Consider the following 18,719-nt stretch of genomic DNA (forward strand, 5'->3'; position numbering starts at 1 on the left):
ATAATGGAGTGGTTTGCTATTTCCTTTTTCAGTAGATTAAGGCAAGCAGGGTTTAAGTGACTTGGCATGGGCCACATAGCTAGTAGGTGCCTGAGGTCACATTTGAACTCTGGTTTTCCTGACTCCAGGCCCAACACTTTATCTACTGTACCACCTAGCATAGATATATAAAGCAAGCTGTGGAAAATAGAGACTCACACTTTCATACATAGTCTTCTTTTTCTCTTCTTTTTTTTTTGCATGAGGAAATGTTCACTTTTTTTGGAGGAAATGATATTCATTCAAGTCAGAATAAAAAGAAATAAATGAATCAGTGACAGTGGTTGAACAATCACATCTTTTAGTGTCTTGCACTGTAGTTTCTCCAGGCTTAGGTAACTTGGACTCAGTTAACAGTAGCTAGACTCTCTCTTACTATCTTACTTACTCATTTCCTTTCTTATCCTGGTTTTCAATTCCTTGTTAATCATTTTGGTTCTGTCCTTTCCAGTTCAAAGATCATTCTCCTTGGCATAGAATACAGAAATAAAACAAGAGTTGAGTACCTCTGTTTTCTCTCCATTCATTGTCTGTTATCATTGTCCCATTGGCTCTGAGCAAAACACTTTTCTTTCTCTGATTCTCCTCTTTTCTCCAACAGAGCTTTAAAAAAAGAAACTTTACAAAAATCCTTAGCATTCTTTACTAGCCTTAGCTCATTTTGAGCTTCAACTCTCCTGGCCCTATTATTACATATGCCTTTGTATTCATTCTCCATTATTTTCCCTTGTTTCCATCTTCTGTATTCATCTTTCTTTGCATGGCTGTTGATGTCTTTTAAAAATCTAAGCTGGTTTATGAGTTCCCTGTGCATTCACATCAGCCCCTTTAGACCTACACTTTTCCCTTTTCTTTCTTCTATCGATTGTTTTTCTTTGTTGTTTTTCTTTGTGTCTTTAGAATTTAATTCTTTAGATCTGCCCATCTGTCCTGGATTAATTTCACCAATAGAATATTAGTCCATAAAAAATCTTACTTATTCTTTCTCTGAACCCTTCAAAATCTACTCTTCCAAAACCTAGGATGTGTGTCAGACTTTTCTCGGTTTTCTTGTCTTCTTTATCACAAATATTAAGACAGAGTGGTAACTTTTCCCCAAGCTTTTCATCATTCGCATCCAAGTGACTAGCTTCTTACTGATGAGAATCAGATCCAGAACAGAATTGCCCATTTTGGGCTCTTTTCCCTTTTGACACATGAAATGATCAGTGAAGCGAGCCATGAAGTTATTATTAGATGCTCTGCCTCTGGCTGAGGGGAAACTCTAGCACAGAGGTGTCAAACACACAGGCAAAGGCCACCCTGGAGTGTGGCTGAACCAGATTCAAATGTCATTGGGAAATATTTAGCAAAATAAATAAAAGCACAATAGAACATAGTGTTAATATGTGATTTCCTACATCAGTGTATGTCAGGCAGGCCTGTGTCTATTTGGGTTTGATGCCATTGCTCTAGCCGATGTCCAGGTAAGTGAAGTCATCCATTTTCCATCACTGTTAGGTCTCATTGACATTGGAGAGGGTCTTCTACAAGTAGAGATGGCACAACTCTTGAATAGAGGGAGTGAATGGCAGACAGGGAGGCCAGAGCTCTATTTGCAAGCACTCTGTGATTAGTTGCTTGCCCTATATTCATCTTACAGAAGCTGTTATTTGAGGGGCCTTGGGAGCTATTGCTTGCAGAGAAAATTGATTTCTTGGCTAGTTAATTGTTTGGGTTGATGTTTCGTAGTTTCTATGAGCCAGAAATTGTCATGTTACATGGTATCACTTCTTCAATACATTTCACCACTGGGACTTTGTTTTTTGAGAGATATATGCACATGCTTTTGCTGTTTTAAGTAGAAACCATGTTTCTAATTTGTTCACTCTTTTCCTTAGTGGTAGGATAGGGCCGATAGGCCTACCAGCTCATTTCTTTGTTCTATATACCTTCATACCTTTAGGGTATCCTTCATAACATAGCCCTACTCTCACCTTTACCCTTCCCTGCTCCCCCACCCAACTATGTAGCTAGCTTGGGCTCCTATCAAAGATCCTATTCTATTTTTGACTTGGTTCCCCGAGTTTTCACTTTCCTCTCTAGAGTTCTCCCTGTCTTCCCACTAATATTTCCAAGTTTTCTCCCATCCTAAATGCTACATCACCTTACACCCCATTCTCTTGTCTCTTTGAAAATCCAACCTCTCTACATCATTTCAGCATCCTTCAGTCTCAGCTCAACAGTCCAGCACTGAGAGATGCTTAGGGGGATACGGGAGAAATACAGTTCCAGCCCTCAAGGAATTTATCTCATAATTGGAGAGAGAAGAGGTGTAGTCCGGAAGCAGAGAAAGGACGATCAATCAAAAATAAAAAGAGACTTATGGGGCACATCCTAGGCACAAGGAACTGGCTGTGGGAGATACAAAAGAAAGAGCTCAAAGTCCACTGGGAAGATAAGAAGTGTCCACGCAAGGAGTTAACTAAGATCACACTTTAGAAAAGAGGAGTGATGCAAACAGTAAATGCTATGGGGCGGGGATCAGAAGAGCTAGGGTTCCCTGAGACTTGGGGTGGCTAGAAGGAGGTGCAACTGCAGCTGAGCTTTCAAGAGATGGACAGGGTTTATATAGGCAGAGAGAAGGGGAAAGGGCATGGCAGGCGGGGTGGGGAATGTGAGGAAAAGTGTGGAGGTGAGAATAAACCTGGTATTTTAGATGGACAGTGAGATTCTTCATGCCCCCTTTCTCTTTTTCTCTTGCCTTGACATTTGGCTACTTATTCCACTGTGTTGAGGTGAGTGGAGAAAATGATCCACCTTTTTCCATCTGTAGTACCTGGGGTGCCCCTTTCTCATGTTGGAGAGTAAGGTGGATAGGTAGGGTTGGGGGAGACCTTGAAAACTTTGTAGAGGAGTTTAGATTTGCTATCAGTAGGGAACATTGTTGGTTCTTGATGTTTCATAGTTACATGATATATGTAGGATAGATTGGAATTGTGGGAAGCAGTTGGGGAATTCCCAGAGCAATTCCGAGGCAGCTGAGGCATTGTGCAGGGGCCTTGGCGATGGTCTCACCAAGTGTGATTGTATAGAGGCAGCAGAGAATGCGGTCCAGGACAGAGCCTCGGGGCGAACCTGTAGTTGGTGGGCATAACTTGGATGAAGATGTAGCAAAGGAGACAGGTAGGAAGACAATTAAGAGAGAGCAGTGGCACAAAAACCTAGAGAGAAGAGTATCAGGGAAAAGAAAGTGATCAAGAGCGTCAAAGGCTTCAGCAAGGTTAAGAAGGATGAGTGGTCTCTTAGCACAGTACTTGGCACAGAGTAAGAATTAAATGAATTAAATGAAATTCGATTAATTCTCTTGACTTGATTTGACGTGTGGTGCCAAAGAGACGGAAACTAAGAGGGATGCCCATCAGTTGGAGAATAGCTGAACAAATCTTGGTGTATGAATGTAATGGAATATTATTGTGTCATAGGAAATTATAAGGGAAGAGTTTCTGAGAAGCCTGGGAAGATTTGTTTGAACTGATGCAGAGTAAAATGAGCAGAATTAAGACAACATTTTTTATTATGACAACAGTGTGAAAACAAACAAACCAAGTTAAGAGATTTAAGGACTTTGATTGAGGCAGGGACCAGAGTGATTCCAGAGGCTGATGAGGAAGCATGCCCCCGAGCTGAAGACTCAGATGTGATGGACTCAATATGAAAAAGAGAGACTCCCGTTTTTGGACATGACTGATCTGAGAATTTGTTTTCGTTTGTGTATTTCTTACAAGGGTTTTGCTTTGTTTTGCCCTCCAGTGGGGGAATGGACTCTGCCTGGTGACCCCCCCCACCCCCACCCCCACCCCCACCCCCACCCCCACCCCCACGCCCAGGGCTTTGGCCCAGGTGATGGGATTCAAACCCAGCAGAGCTCCAGCTGCCAGCGGTTCTTTAAGCAGGCTGCCATCTTTTTGAAGCCCGGACTTGTGGACAGGCCTTTTTGGTAACTTCTGGGGAGGGGGGTGGCACTTTAATTCAGTACCCACTCTTGGGATTTCTCTCCCCTCCCTGGAGGAGAACTCAGGCCATTTCTGCAGCTCTCGCGCTGTTCTCCGAGATCCCCGAGGTGGCTCTGGTGGGGTGTTTTGTTTTTTTTTTTCAAGCAATTTAGAAAATATGCAAACGTGCCTGCGCCTTCCTGGCCCGGGACTGCAGCGCTGCCGGGGCAAGCCGGGGGGAGGTGGAGGGGGCGGGGCTTAGGGCGCTGGCCCCGCCCCTGCCCTCCCCTCGGGGCTGGGCCCGGGCGGCACGGGGCGTCTGCTCTGTCCCAGCAGTGCCTGCAGCCCGCTCGCCCCGCTCCTCCTCCTCCTCTTCCTCCTCCCCCTCCTCCCCCCCGCCACCGTCGCCGCCGCCCCAGGACTCAGCCGAACCTCCCCAGAAGCCGCCGCCGCCGCCGCCGCCGCCCTCAGGATGGTGATCCGCGTGTACATCGCGTCCTCCTCCGGCTCCACCGCGGTAAGCGGGGGCCCGGCCGAGGGTTTGCTCGCTGGCCCCGTCCGACTGCCCAAGTTGCCCGACAGCCCCTATCTCCTCCCCGTGCCCCTTTGCCCAGTTCGCTCGCATCCCTCGGGGCTCGTTTGGGTACCACGGTTCATCTGGGAAAGGAAAGCAGCGCAAAAGTTAACTGGGCACACGGGGTTTAGGCTGAGGGGACGTTCCAGAGGGGGAAACTGAGGCACATCGTGATTGGAGGGGGGCTTCCATCGAGGCCTCCCGAGATACGCGGGATTCACGGAGGGAGGGTGGCACATTTGGGATGAATGTGGAAGACGGGGAGGCTTCGCTTGGGGAGGCCTGACAGCACCAGCTGAAATGGGGAGGTGGGCTGGGCCTTTTGGCAAACGATGCCAAGTTGGATCCCTCGAAGTGGCTGAGGGCCCCAGCTCTGCCCCGCTGGTGTTTGCCTTCCTTTGTCGCTTCTCCTGCTCTTTTTCTTTCCATAGGTTCCAATTCCTATCACGCCCAAGCACGGAGAACTGCCAAAGAAAGGAATAAGGGGCATATTCTTTCTATACGGGCGGGCGTGAAGAAGAGGCTGCTTTTACTGCTCTTTCATTTTAATTTCTAAAAACTACTTTTAAGTAGCTGGGGGCGGGGAGGGAGGGAGATATTTGAGATTCGATAACGTGGGGCGGAGTCTGAGTGTGTGTTTGTGATAAATGGAAGTGCCTCCCTCCCTCTTCCCCATATCCCTAGAGAAAGGCCAACAGTAGGGAGAGCAGATGTCTGGGAGTTAGGGGAAGTGGGTAGGGCCTTTGGGAGTAGGGGCTCCTTTTCTCAGGCTTTTAGAGCAGCAGGGAAAGGGCTTGGGGGTGGGCCCAGAGGTTCTGTGAACTCCTAGGATGGGAGGTGGAAGAGTTCCATTCCATCATTTGGATCTGGTAATCATGCTGGAGGACAGGGGACCTGTTTAGAGCAGGCTATATAGGCATCCTGGAAGGACTATGCTTGAGAATCACATTCAGATGGACTGTTTCTTTTTGTCTTTGGCTGCCCAGCACCTAACACTTTGCTTGGCACACAGGAGGCCCTTGCAGCTAAAGGACAAAACATTTAACCAGGTCTGTTTTATGCCTTAGGAAAATAGAATCATAGACAGAGAGTGGGAAGAGACCTTGGAGGTCATGTGGTCCAGCCTCCTTAGTTTACAGAGAATGAAAGTGAGGCCAGAAGAGGTAAGATGACTAGTCCAAAGTCATTCAGTTCAGTGGCTCTACCCCAAAATCCAGTGCTCCTACTTCGTTCTTCACTGCTTCCACAGTCTGACCTCCAAATAAAGGTCTAGGCCACAATAACTTGGGGAGCATTTCCTTTTACTGAATGTTTTATGTTTCGGTAGCGTGGGGTAGGGGTGGGGCAGGGAAGAAGGTAGAATCTGATAGAGTTGGACAGCTAGGTGGATAGGGTGACAGACCTGGAATCAGGAAGACCTCAGTTCAAATCCAGCCACAGACACTTACTAGCTGTGTGATCCTGGACAAGTGACTTCACCCTGTTTGCTTCAGTTTCCTCATCTGTAAAATGAGCTGGGGAAGGAAATGGCAAACCCATTCCATTATTTTTGCCAAGAAAACCCCAAGTGGGGTCATGAAGAGTCAGGTATGACTGAAAAATGACTGAATCTGATAGAGATAGCACAGCTTCCAAAATCCATTTAGCTCCTTGCTGTAGACACTTTGTTAGGCTAAGCCAAGACAGTAGGCAGTCACAGTGCTGACTTTGCTTTGTGGGAGTAGGCACTCACTTTGACCTTTGTCTACTTCCTCTCACTCCAACTCACACATATAGACAAGTAGACTCAAGGTGAGGGACTGCCTCTGAATTGGACCTAGTTTGAGTAACAGTGACTTTACCCCCATCCCATTAGGCCTCAGATTTCAAAATAATCTTTCCAAATTCCCAAGTCTCCTCACAAGTACAGTACTGCTTCTGCTTGTCTTGTTTTCTGTTGTGGGTCATATAAAAAACCTACTCCCTTGGTTATTAACGCTTGAGTCTGAACAAAGAGTTCTCTTCACATTTTTTTTTTTCTCTTTGGCACCAGAGTTTGTATTCTCAGGACTGGGGCTCCTGATCTGATTTCCACTTTGTTCCAAACACTATCTATTCCACCCTCCAATAATCAATGGCTACCCTCACTCTTATTTGCAGGCAGCTTCTGCTGCTGCTGAATCCCTTACTAGTCATTGAGGCTTTCTGGAGTCCTCCATAAAGTTAGTGGTTTGAGAGACCCAGGCAATTTATAAAAGATCTTCAAATACTAAAGAAATGAAAGTTTTTATAATGAGACTTGTGCTGTTTATTTATTTTTTTAATGTTGAGGTGCCTAGTTGTAATGGATGTAAATACTGTACATATGAACCTTGTTTTAAAAGAATCTGCTATATGAGAATCAGAATTCACTAAACATCAATTGGTTCATTTTAATTCAATTCAGTAAACATTTATTAAGCACCTACTATCTGCCAGGCACCGTGCTAAGTGCTAGGGTTACAAAAAGAGGCAAAAATTCCTGCCCTCAAGGAGCTTACAGTCTAATGGGGGGGAACAACATGCAAACAAATATATACGAAGCAAGCTATATATAGAATTAATAGAAAATAATTAACGGAGGGAAAGCTCTGGAATTAAGAGGGGTTGGAGAAGGCTTCCTGTAGGAGGTGGGATTTCGTTAGGGGTTTAAAGGAAGTCAGAGGAGTCAGTAGTCAGAGCAGAGAAGGGAAAACTTCCAGGAATGGGGACAACCAGAGAAAAAACATACTGGGAGCTGAGAGATGTCTTGTTGGTGGAACAGCCTGGAGGTCAGAGTCACTGCATCTCCGGGTACCTATCCGTAGACAGTAAGACTGGAAAGGTGTAAAGGGCTTTGAATGCCAAACAGAACTTTGCATTTGTTCCTGGAGGCCATAGGGAGCCTCTGGATTGGGAGGAGGGGAGGGGTGATTTGATCAGATTACAAAAGGATTCCTCAGTTTACGATAGGATTTGTCCCAGGGGGCCTTTAAATACACAACCCTCCAGTTTTTATTTAAAATAGGATTTGATTTATAAGAACTTCTCTTGGGCTCAGCTTTGCTGGAGCATGCCTGTTGCATGAAGTGAGGCATAGCTGTAGGGGCCAAAGCTGCAACTATTTGAAGCTTGTTTTGTAAACAACATTGCTCTAGTACTTTGAGATTGTTTCACTATAACCCTGTGCAGTAAGTAGTGGAAGGATGATTGCTCCATTTCACTGATGAGGAAACTGAGACTCAGATAGGAAAAATGACTTGTTCCGGCCACCCAGAAGCCTGATAATATCAGATTGGTTTCAGGCTTCTAGACCGAGAGCTGCAGGGGCCCCAGAGGCCATCTAACATCCTCATTTTATAGCTGAGGAAACAAACTTGAGGTCCCTCATGGGGAAGGCCCCACAAGCTGTAAATGCAATGGCTGGGATTGGACCCCCAGGTCCTCTGACTTGTTTTCTTTCTTCTCCACTTTGCCTCTGGTCTCTGCCGTTTTCTGACTTCTCAGGTCATAGAAATGACCATTCGAACCGGTTTCCTTGAGAAGTACAGCAATTGGCGAGATAAATCTTATTTGTTTCACCCTTCTTCCCTGGTCATCCTGTCCCAAACACCTCCCATTATTAAAAAAAAAAGATAAGAAAAGCTCTCAAACTTATCCTTGATACTCACACCCTCTTTAAAGAGGCTGTATGATGTCGTGGGGAAAACACCTTGTTAGCCGGCGGAAAATCCAGCTCTGTCACTTGAACCAACATTGGAGCCTTGGTGTCCTTGTCTCAAAAATGGGGATGATAACATCAACCCTGCTGAGCTCCCAGTGTTGTCATGGACGGTGATGGGCTTTCAATCAGTTAACCAGTGTGACGCACCTACTGTGTGCCAGGCCACCGTGCTAACTGCTGGTGAGGAGAATGAAACAATCCCTACCAGCCAGGAGCCCAAATTGGAGAGACAGCAAAGACATGTAAAATGAATACAGCTGAAATACAAAGTTACTAAATCCAGGTGTATACAAAGTAGTTAACAAGTTATCCAGTTCAAGAGAGAAGGTGCTAGCAGTGAGGGGATCAGGAAAAGCTTCCTACAGAAGACTTTGCCTGATCTTCAAGGGAAGAGAGGCCCTCTATAAGGTGAGACACAAATGCATTCCAGGCATGGGGAACAGCCAATGCAAAGGCAAGGAGACTGGAGATTGAGTGTTGTGTGTGAAGAACAGGGAAGACCAATTTGGCAAGATCACAGAGTGTTGGGAAGGGGAGTGACGTTCAGTGAGGATCGAAAGCTATTTTGAGGCCAGGTTGTGTAGGGTTTTCAAAGATTTATTTAAAAATTTTGAAAAGTTTGTGTTTTATCCTAGAGGCTATAGGAAGCCAGTGGAATTGGTTGAGTAGAAGAGTCATCTGGTTAAATCTATTTTTAGTGCTTAAGAGAAGTTCCTTTGGCCACAGTCTTGTAGAAAGGCCTGTAGCAGTTAGAGGTTGGAGTCAGGGAGATCAGTTAGGAGGCTGCTGCAGTAGCCTAAGCAAAGGTGTGGCTGCATCACCTGAGAGATGAGGTTGGAGACTGAGTTTCTGGGGTGGGGGAGTGGGAGGAGTCAAGACTAAGGTAATAATATTGATGATGACATCCTGATGATAATGAAGATAACAGTCATGGACCTGAGACCCTGGAAGGATGGTAGTGCCTTTGACAGAAATAGGGAAGTTTGGAAGACAGACAGGTTTGGGGTGTGTGTGTGTGTGTGTGTGTGTGTGTGAAATGACTTTGGTTTTGGAAATGTGGAGTTGAAAATGTCTCCAGAACCCACTTTGAAATGTCCAGTTGGCAATTTGTGATATGGGGCTGAAGCTGGGGGAAAAGAGACAGGGAAGCTGGGTATCTAGATAAGGGAGTCAGCTACACAGACTACCCTTGGCTTCTGTTGCACCAGTAAAGTGCTCTTGGCAAGTTAGGAGCTATCATTTAACACCTGGAAATGAGAATGAGGGTGGTAACCTTGGCCATGGTTTCCTTGGGGAAGAGACTTGAGATGACTAATGGAGGAGAGCAGAAGCTAGAAGCAGGCATATGTGGGATTGAGGTGGTCAAGTCAACAAGCATTTATTTATTTATTTTGCAAATAAGATTTGATTTCTTTCCAATTATATGTAAAGGTAGTTTCCTGATAGTTTTTTTTAAATAAAATTTTGAGTTCCAAATTTTTTCTCCCTCCCTCCCATCCCCCCTCTCCAATAGGGCAGGCAGTCTGATATAGGTTATACATGTGCAATCATGTAAACATATTTCCACATTAGTCATGTTGTGAAAGAAGAAACAGAACAAAAGGGAAAAGCCATGAAAAAAAAAAAAAGTAAAAATAGTATGCTTTGATATGTATTCAAATGCCATTGTTCTTTCTCTGGACATGAATTGCATTTTCCATCATAAGTCTTTTGGAACTGTCTTGAATTATTTTGTTGCTGAAAAGAGCTAAATCAGTCATAGTTGATCATTGCATAAATGTGGCTGTTATTTTGTACAACGTTCTTCTGGTTCTGCTCACTTCACTCAGCAGCAGTTCATGTAAGTCTTTCCAGGTTTTTCTGAAGTCCACCTGCTCATCATTTCTTATAGAACAACTGTACTCCATTACATTCGTATACCACAGTTTCTTCAGCCATTCCCCAGTTGATGGGCATCCCCTCAATTTCCACTTCTTTGCTACCACATAAAGAGCTGCTATAAATATTTTTGTACATGTGTGTCTTTTTCCCTTTTTTATGATCTCCTTGGGATACAGACTTAGTAGTGGTATTACTGGATCAAAAGATATGCACAGTTTGATTACCCTTTGGGCGCAGTTCGAAATTACTCTCCAGAGTGGTTGGATCAGTTCACAATTTCACCAACAATGCGTTAGTGTCCCAATTTTCCCCACATATTCTTCAAAATTTATCATTTTCTTTTTCTGTCATATTAGCCAATCTGATAGGTTCAGCAAGCATTTATTAAACATTTACTATGTGCCAGGCATTGGGGATACAAAGAAAAGCCCCCCCAAAAATTCCAAAACCCAAACCTAGACACTGCCCTCAAGAAGCTTGAATTCTCTTTGATGGTAGGGGCAGAGAAGTGATTTACCCAGAATCCCTCAGCTAGTATGTGCCAGACCCTAGGCTCCAAACCAGGTTCTCCCACTCAAGGTCAGAGTGCTTTTCACTTTCCTGAGTTGCTGGCAATAACTTCAATGCCACTGTTATGAAAGCCTGGCCAACCCCAAACAGACTTAGGAGCCAAGCAGTCTCCTAATTTTAATACTTGTGTCCGTTTTAGGCTGTCAGGGTTAGAGGGGGAAGATTTCAATTGCTTCTTCCAGTCCAGGAATAGACTGGATACAAACAATACTGGAAACAAAATATCCATCATGAGAGAAAGAGCAGCGGGTCTTTGGGCCTGATGTAGTGTGTCTGCAGGAATGAAGCTGGCGGGGGACAGGATAGATAGGATCCTTACTGCCTATTTCTGGCTTTATTTGTTTGAAGCATTGTAGGTGCTCAAACCACGTGGCAGCCATTCACGTGCAAGTAAGAATACATTTCAAAGCCAAATACTCTGTAGTCTTGGCATCATCCAAAAGATGCTTTATTATTGTTGTTATTATTATATTTGTGGAGTTGAGTGACAGTCATTTCTTTGCTGGTGTGGCCAGTCAAGAGTTAACTCGCCTAATTCATTTTATGCATCTGTTACCAGTACACAGAGAACAACAAAAAATGAATCCAACAGTAATTCAAAATGTGCCCTGCTGATGATAGCTCTATGTTCACATGCAAAAAAGAACTTTTATTTTGAATAGAATAATTTCCCAAGGATATCATTGTTAACGGGCATCTGTATATAATAATTTCATGGCCTTTCAAGTTTCTTAATGGCACATAATGCCTTGCACCTAAGGAATACTCCATAAATAGTCATTAATGTCACTGTAGTGGACTATAAAGTGAAATGAAGTTTTATAATACTTTAAGCATTTCTATGCTGACTCTCTCAAGTCAGTTTTAAAGTGTCTTCATGGTGGCGGTTTTCTAGGGTGAGCTCCAGTCTCCTGAGCTATCTGAGTTGTGTGATTGGTTATGAAAGCCCAGAGATGCTAGTCAGATATTCCAGGAAATATGCCCCCTGCAGCTGGTAGGGTGGAATAACCACCAAGGCCTTCCCTCCTGTGAGCAGCCATCTGAGTTGAGTACGTGTCAGCTGATGGCAGAAAGGTGAAGTTTTGTTTGTTATGACTGACTGCCAGAAGAAAAGGAAAAAACCTTTGACTCTCCTGACAATCTGAGATGTGGACTTATTTCCACTTGAGACTGGAAGGATGGCTTAAGACTAAACTCAGTTTGCGAGTCGAGGACTCCCACTGAATCTAGGGAACAGATAGTGTTGGGAGAAGGTGCTCTCTGGTGATTTGAGCAGGTGGCAATGCAGAGAACCAACAGACTTGGCAGGATAGAGATCCAAAGTTGTCTTGATAGTTCCATCTAGTATTAACTCAAAAGCAGCATGTGGGTTTTTGTGTGACCATTTGAAAAAGATACTTTAAAACCAGAATCATTTGGAATGAAGTGAAGTTGCAACACATTGCAAGCTTTTGGCTAGGCCACTGAATCCGGAGAATGAAGGATCTGTTGGCTGTGTGATTTGGGTCAGTTGTTAACTTTTCTGTGCCTCAGTTTCTTGATCTGCAAAGTAAGATTAACATTTGCTACTTATCAGCCTCACAAGACAAAAACGACTGTTAGAAAAATCTGTAAAATGCTTAGAGTTTCATGGGAAGAAATGTGCTTTAAGAAGTGTTATTTCACCTTAAGAAGAGAGAGAAATTAAGGGCCTGAAAAGTATAATGTTGATTCTCAGGGATTGTGAAGGCCTTTGGGAGCTCTAATGTGATTGGTGTGGGCACTCCCTCCACTGGTTCTGATTATACCCCATGCATGCCTCAGTAGATGGTCTTCTGGAATTGCTGTGGCCTCCCAAAAAATCATCACCTGGGGGTCAGCCATCTGGGAATGAGTTTCCTTACTTAGGCAAGTTGTAGGATCCTATATGTAGAGCAGGACGGGACCTCAGAGGCTATCTGGCACAAGCTTCTCATTTTATAAATGGGGAAATTGAAGCCCACAGAAGTTATGTGACTTGTTCAGATGATCGTGCCTTAGATCTGTGCTGGCTATGTGACCTTGGGAAAGCTACAGCCTTTCTCAGCCTCAGTTTCCTTCTCTGTAAAATGCCTAATGTTAAGCAGTTATTAAGTGGCAGAGCTAGGATCTGAAGCACCCAAGTCCTCTGACTTCAAATCAAGCATTCTTTCCACTGTGCTGTCTTTGGGTGCCAGATGGTGTGGGGCCAAGTCTATACTGGAAGTGCTTCTACCTCACAGGCATCTGCCGGAGCGTGTGTGCCAGTGACCCACCCTTGGAGAGCACAGGGCTGCCTTCAGTGCTCCAGTGAGTCATTGAAGTGGGACTTTGGGGAGGATGAATTCCGAAACTTTGAATACCTTGCCTTGTGAATCAGCTGGATTGGGAGCTTGGTAGGAAGAGGCCTCCTCAGTCAGTGTGAAGACTTTCAGTCACTTTTTGCACAGAGGGAAAGACATCTCAGACATTGCAATTGAATCCCTGAAACGCTATTCGTGAGTGCAGAAAGAGTGATGTGGAAAGTTGGTCAGAGGACAAGAGAAGGGCCTTTGGAGTTGGGAGCCTGGCGCAACTAGAATAAGCTTCTATCCATCCCAGATGTTGAAGTCCTGACTGCTCTTTGGGGAAAGGGAAGATTGGAATGGAACTTAGCAGTGTTCAAATATCAGGCAATTCCAACTAGAAGTAATTAGCAGTTGGAGCAAGCATGCTGACTTTCCTCGGAGAGTCACTTAGAAGGGGCCGGGGATGTGGCATGTCTATTGGCCGTGTACTTGTCTCCACTCAGGAGCTGTGTGAAGACTTGATGCTTTAGTTTATGGGGGAAGGGGTTGAACTAGGTGCTGCTTGGAGTACAGGGGCAAAACCACGGTAGTCCCTGCCTTCAAGGAGTTTACATGCTACTGGGAGAGGGGAAATAAGAGGTATACCAAGTAGAATATAAGGTCATCTGAGAAGGAAGAGAGTACCAGCAACCAGAAGGGTCAAAGAGGACTTTTCCGAAGAAGTAGGCCTCTGGGTGTTGAAGTGGCTAGAGCTCTGGGCCTGGAGTCAGGAAGATCTGAATTCAAATGTGACCTCAGACACTTACTACCTGTGTGATCCTGGGCAAGTCACTTGACCTCTTGTCTGCCTCAATTTTCTCATCTGTAAAATAGGGATCATAATAGCACTTGTCTCCTAGGGTTGTTGTGACAATCAAATTAGATATTTGTAAATCGCTTAACATAGTTCCCCGGCACATAGTAGACTTAATAAATGCTTGTCCTCCCCCTCCCCTTGCCCCTAAGTGGCCCCTGAATTGATTCTTAAAGGAGGACAAGGGCTTTTATGTCCTAATTTTTTATTCATACTTGGGGGTACACAATTAGCCTTCTTGGGACATTACAAAGTCTTCCCTTACTTGGCTTTTATTTAAAGGGGCAGTCTCTCCCCCCTCCCCCTTTAAAGGTGACTTTGGCTGAAATACATATCTCTTTTTGTGCTCCATATAAAGCTCTCCATTTAATGTTGAATAGTTTTGACACTGATTACCTGTTAATTAATTCCAAAAAGCAGAAGACAAAAATGGCAAATGGTATGTCATGAGCAATCTCTGCTTCTTTTTAATAGTTCTTCATATTTTAAAAAATAGTTTGAGAGATGGTCTGGCCAAAAGTTGCCTCCAGTCACAACATTGAGATTGGCGGGAATTCCTGAGGTCAGGTTGCCCTGGTGGCCTAAAGTCAAAGAGGAAACTGCAATTATCTGATGACCCTGGCCAATGGAAGCGGGAGAACAGGGGATTCCAGAAAAAAAGGTAGCCTTGGGTAAAGGGCTGGCATAAGGTCACAGACTAGTACAGCTGAAGGGGACCTAGGGACCTTCAAGGTCATCTAGTTTACTTCTGCCCTTTCTCATTTCACATAGGAAGAAACTGAGGCCCAGGGAGGGGAAGGCATTTGCCTAAGGTCACCCACGTAGCGAGTGGAAGAACTGTCATAGACTTGAGAAGTAGTCAACGTGAAAATAAATGGGAAGGTTGTGAGGAAGGATTATTTGGAGGAGAAAGACAAACTTGGTTTTTTGACATATTACATTGGAGGTGCCAGGAAGACATCCAGGTGGAAACGTCAAGCAAGCCGTTCAAAATGGGGAAATGGAGGATGTGAGAGACATCTGGCTTGGCCAGAAGTGGACGAAATGATGATGATTAAGGAAGACTCCATGGAGAGAAGTGAAGGGAGTTAAAAGATGATAAAATCCTTAGGAGAGCTTATACTTCAGGAGGAGGAAAATAAGCCGGAAAAGACTGGGTCAGAGAAGGTGGAGGAGAAAACAGGCACTGGTGCAGTGCCTGTTAGCCAAGGGAAGAGTTTTGAGAAGTGTGACCTTGAGCAAGTCACTTAACCTTTCTCAGCCTCAGTTTCCTTACCCCTCAGATGCCCAACTGAACCCGGGTTATCTGAACCCGGGTCCTCTGCCTCCAAATCTGGCACTCTCTGCACTGTGTTGCCTTTGGATTGTCAAGAGTGTCAAAGACTGGGGGCAGCTAGGGGGTGCAGTGGATAGAACACTGGCCCTGGAGTCAGGAGGACCTGAGTTCAAATCCGGCCTCAGACACATAACACTCACTAGCTGTGTGACTCTGGGCAAGTCACTTAACCCCAATTGCCTCACTAAAAAAGTGTCAAAGGCTGCTAGGAGTTCCATTTCTCTAGGGCCCAGCATTGAGGAGGTCCTTAGTGGAGGCTCCTTGAATTGGTTACAAAGGCCATTGTGTTGGAAAATTCAGAGCCCCTCAGGAAACTAAGGATATTTATCAAAATAGTCAAAAATCACCACATTTCTAAGACCTCGGGCTAAGAACTCCACTGGTAATATCTGCTTGCTGGCCAGGTAGTTAAGATGGACTCAAATTAGACTGGCAAGTCCCGGGAACTTAACACTGGCCGGAACCAACAGCCCAGGAAGATGACAGAGGATCTGGCAGACAAGTTCTGTGTAGAACAGATGCATTGTGTCTGCTACACAAATCTGACAAAACTCAAGCTGAGACCTGTTGGATGGGTTATAAATGTTCTCTTCTACCCCCCTCCCCCAAGACTCCATGCTAGAACATAAATCATTTTAACCATATGAAAGCATAATTACTCTTGACTTCTTTTAAATCTAGTTTTAATCAATTGAAAGTAATTAAAACTCCCTGGAATGTTAATCCAAGTTTTTTAAATAATGGGGTTAGGGAATGGGGAATGAAAAAGGGGGAGAAAGTGGTAAAGACTTTCCCCAAGGCTTTTTGGTTAAGACCAGTACTTGTGCAATGCATGCCTATTGTGTAAGGCAAGGATAGAACTTCTTTGAGTGATGGTAGTTGGGGATGGTGGTGAGATGCACAGAGTCTCTATTTCCAGGTGCAGGGATGGGGGCCTCAGGGAGACTGGAGGCACTTTGTGGAAGTATTCAAAGTACTGTGGGGTGGTGGGAAATTACACCCTCTGGATGGCAGCACCTAAAGCTTTGCTTGCCACATCTTAGTTCCGGCTGCATATCCTGTGCTGGAGAAGTTGCAGAATCGAGATAAGTAAGACATAGCCCTGCCGTCAGGGAACTTACCACCGAGTTATTTACAGGGCTTCTGAAACTTTGTCCACTTGTGACCCCTGAGACCCCATATGGGGTTTAAGAAGTGCTGAGGGAGGAGCCACTGACACAGATAACTGTAATAAATGATCATTGCATTCAAGAGGATGGGGTGGGAGGAGGTCACGATTGAGAAAGGGGACACTCTTGCTTTGACTTGGGAGAAGAGGAGAAAGAGTGAGTAGTAGAGCCGGAGCTCAATAGCAAACCAAGGCCTCCAACTAAATGACGTTCTGAGCAGTTTTCCAGAATATACAGAAAAAAGGATTGATTTCAGTGTAAAAGGGTTTTTGGTGGGGAGAGTAAGAGGATGACACTTTTCTGGGGAGGGTCTTGGGATAGACCTCTGAGAGCCTGCCCATCTGTGTCTCTGATTCTGTGATTTGGTGATCTCTGTGGTCCCTCTTGGCTCTAAAATCCCATGATTCCGTCTGGGTCAGACATGACAATCCAGTACAGTCCTGTTGGATAGAACAGTTTTCATGGATGCGTTAGTCACTCCTTGGCTGAAAGTTAAGGCCTGTTGGAAGCTGTGTTCTCTCTTTCAGGCCACTAAATCATGGACTCTTAGAACTGCACAGAAACATAGAATCTATCCAGGTCAGTTCTGTGCTCTGAGAGGCAAATTGTGTAGCAGATGAAGTGCTAATCTTGGAGTCTAGAAAGAGCCAGGTTCAAATTCTGGTCCCTATACTTATTAGTTGTGTGTATAAGTCATTTTACCTCATAGAACCTCAGTTTCCTCATCTGTAAAATGGAGACAGTAATACTTGGAATTCTGACTTCTCAGGGTTGTTTTGAGGAAAGCGCTTTGAAAATGTGGAAAGAAAAGCTCGAGAAATATGCATTATTGCTGTCTTCCACATAGGATTGCTATTGGACTATCCTAGAAGAAAATGGTAATTTAGGCCCCATTAGTGGAATCCCCAGAGGAGGAAATGCCCAGCCTCCCTTGGCAATATGGCCCAGTGTTACTTTGTGTTCCATGTTGGCCTGCACTCCGAGACTAATTTTGTGACCATCTGGCTGATCAGTGGTGGATATTTTTACCTCCTTTTGTTTGGTGGGGAAAGAGATCAAATTCTTGGAACTCTGAAAGCCAAGAAAGTGCTGTGTTGTGCAGTACTGGGACATAGAATCAGAATTCGAGAGCTGGAAGGCATCTCTGAGATGGAAGCCAAGCACTCCATTTTACAGCTGAGGAAACTGAGGACCAGAGAGGTGGTGAACTTGCCCAAAGCTGTGTAGCCAGCTCATTAGAGAGAGGGAAACAGAGCCCATACCTTTGACCTGCTAATGTTGAGCACCCAGGAGGCAGTATGGTGTGGCCGAAGCTACACTGAATTTGGAGTCAGAGGACCTGGGTTCAAAACAGGCCCAGCATGGCTCCTTCTTGCCAGTGTGATCTTGAGCAAGTCATTTTACCTCTGAGCCTCAGTTTGCTCCTCAGCCAAATGAGGAGGTTGGGCTGGGTGGCCTCTAGGTTTCCTTCCAATTCTGAGTCCAGAATTCTCTGATCTTACATGTGATTGTCCATCACTGTGCCCTGGAGAGAGCACTCCAGAAGGATGGTGAGCTGAGCCCCTTCCCAGGGGAACTTACCTTCCTGTGGAAAGGAGCTTCAGAACATGTTTCTTCTCTTTGTCTACGAAGGAAGCATTATTGGGCAGTGAGGAAGTGAAGGATAAGCCCCGACCTTGGGGTCAGGATAGACTTACATGCAAAATCTGCCTCCAGCATCTATGAACTGTGTGCTGTTGGGAAAACATTTGGCGTTTCCGAGCCTCTGTTTCCTCATCTGCAAAATGGAGACAGGCACATTCGTGGCGTTTGCCTCAAAAGGAATTCTTGGGAAGAAGTTCAGCCCACCCTTTCAAGCAGTCTGGAAGTATGCACTGGTACTGGCCACGGCTATGGAAAAGCTATGAAATTATCGTCATGAGAAGCTAGGTCCATCCACATCAATTCCCAAGTATTGGTTAGGAGTTTTCGGTTACTGATTACAAAGTCATTTCAAAATCAACGTTTCTTTGTTTTTTCCTACCACAGTCATTTCCTAAAAACTCAGGATTGGCTGTTTGTGATTTAAGGCCATTGGTTGGTGCTTCATCTTGCCAAGGAAGTGAGCCTGGGTTCTGGAAGGCTTTACCAGCAGAGGCCAAGCTCTGTCTGGGCCTACCAAAGCTTCATGAGCAGATCCCCTGGGGGACTGGGGGTCTCCTTCTAGGACCAGCCTAGCAAGTTCTTTGAGGTTCATCACTAGAAGGGTTACCAACCATGGTATGATAATCTCTTTCTTTCTTTCTTTCTTTCTTTCTTTCTTTCTTTCTTTCTTTCT

The 18,719-nt window shown here is 44.9% G+C and overlaps 1 protein-coding gene across 1 annotated transcript in view; it reads left to right on the forward strand.

Moving 5' to 3' along the window:
- Positions 1-3,125: 3,125 nt before the first annotated feature.
- The window catches only part of SH3BGRL (SH3 domain binding glutamate rich protein like), an 85,973-nt gene continuing 70,379 nt past the window's right edge, over positions 3,126-18,719 (forward strand). Inside the window, exons 1-4 of the mRNA XM_027839754.1 lie at positions 3,126-3,204; positions 3,922-4,018; positions 4,090-4,150; positions 4,276-4,530. Coding sequence (XP_027695555.1) covers positions 3,126-3,204; positions 3,922-4,018; positions 4,090-4,150; positions 4,276-4,530 — 492 coding nt within the window. The remainder of the gene's footprint in view (positions 3,205-3,921; positions 4,019-4,089; positions 4,151-4,275; positions 4,531-18,719) is intronic.

Source organism: Vombatus ursinus, unplaced genomic scaffold (assembly GCF_900497805.2).
Source record: "Vombatus ursinus unplaced genomic scaffold, bare-nosed wombat genome assembly UNPS02004691.1, whole genome shotgun sequence".
NCBI lineage: Eukaryota > Metazoa > Chordata > Mammalia > Diprotodontia > Vombatidae > Vombatus > Vombatus ursinus.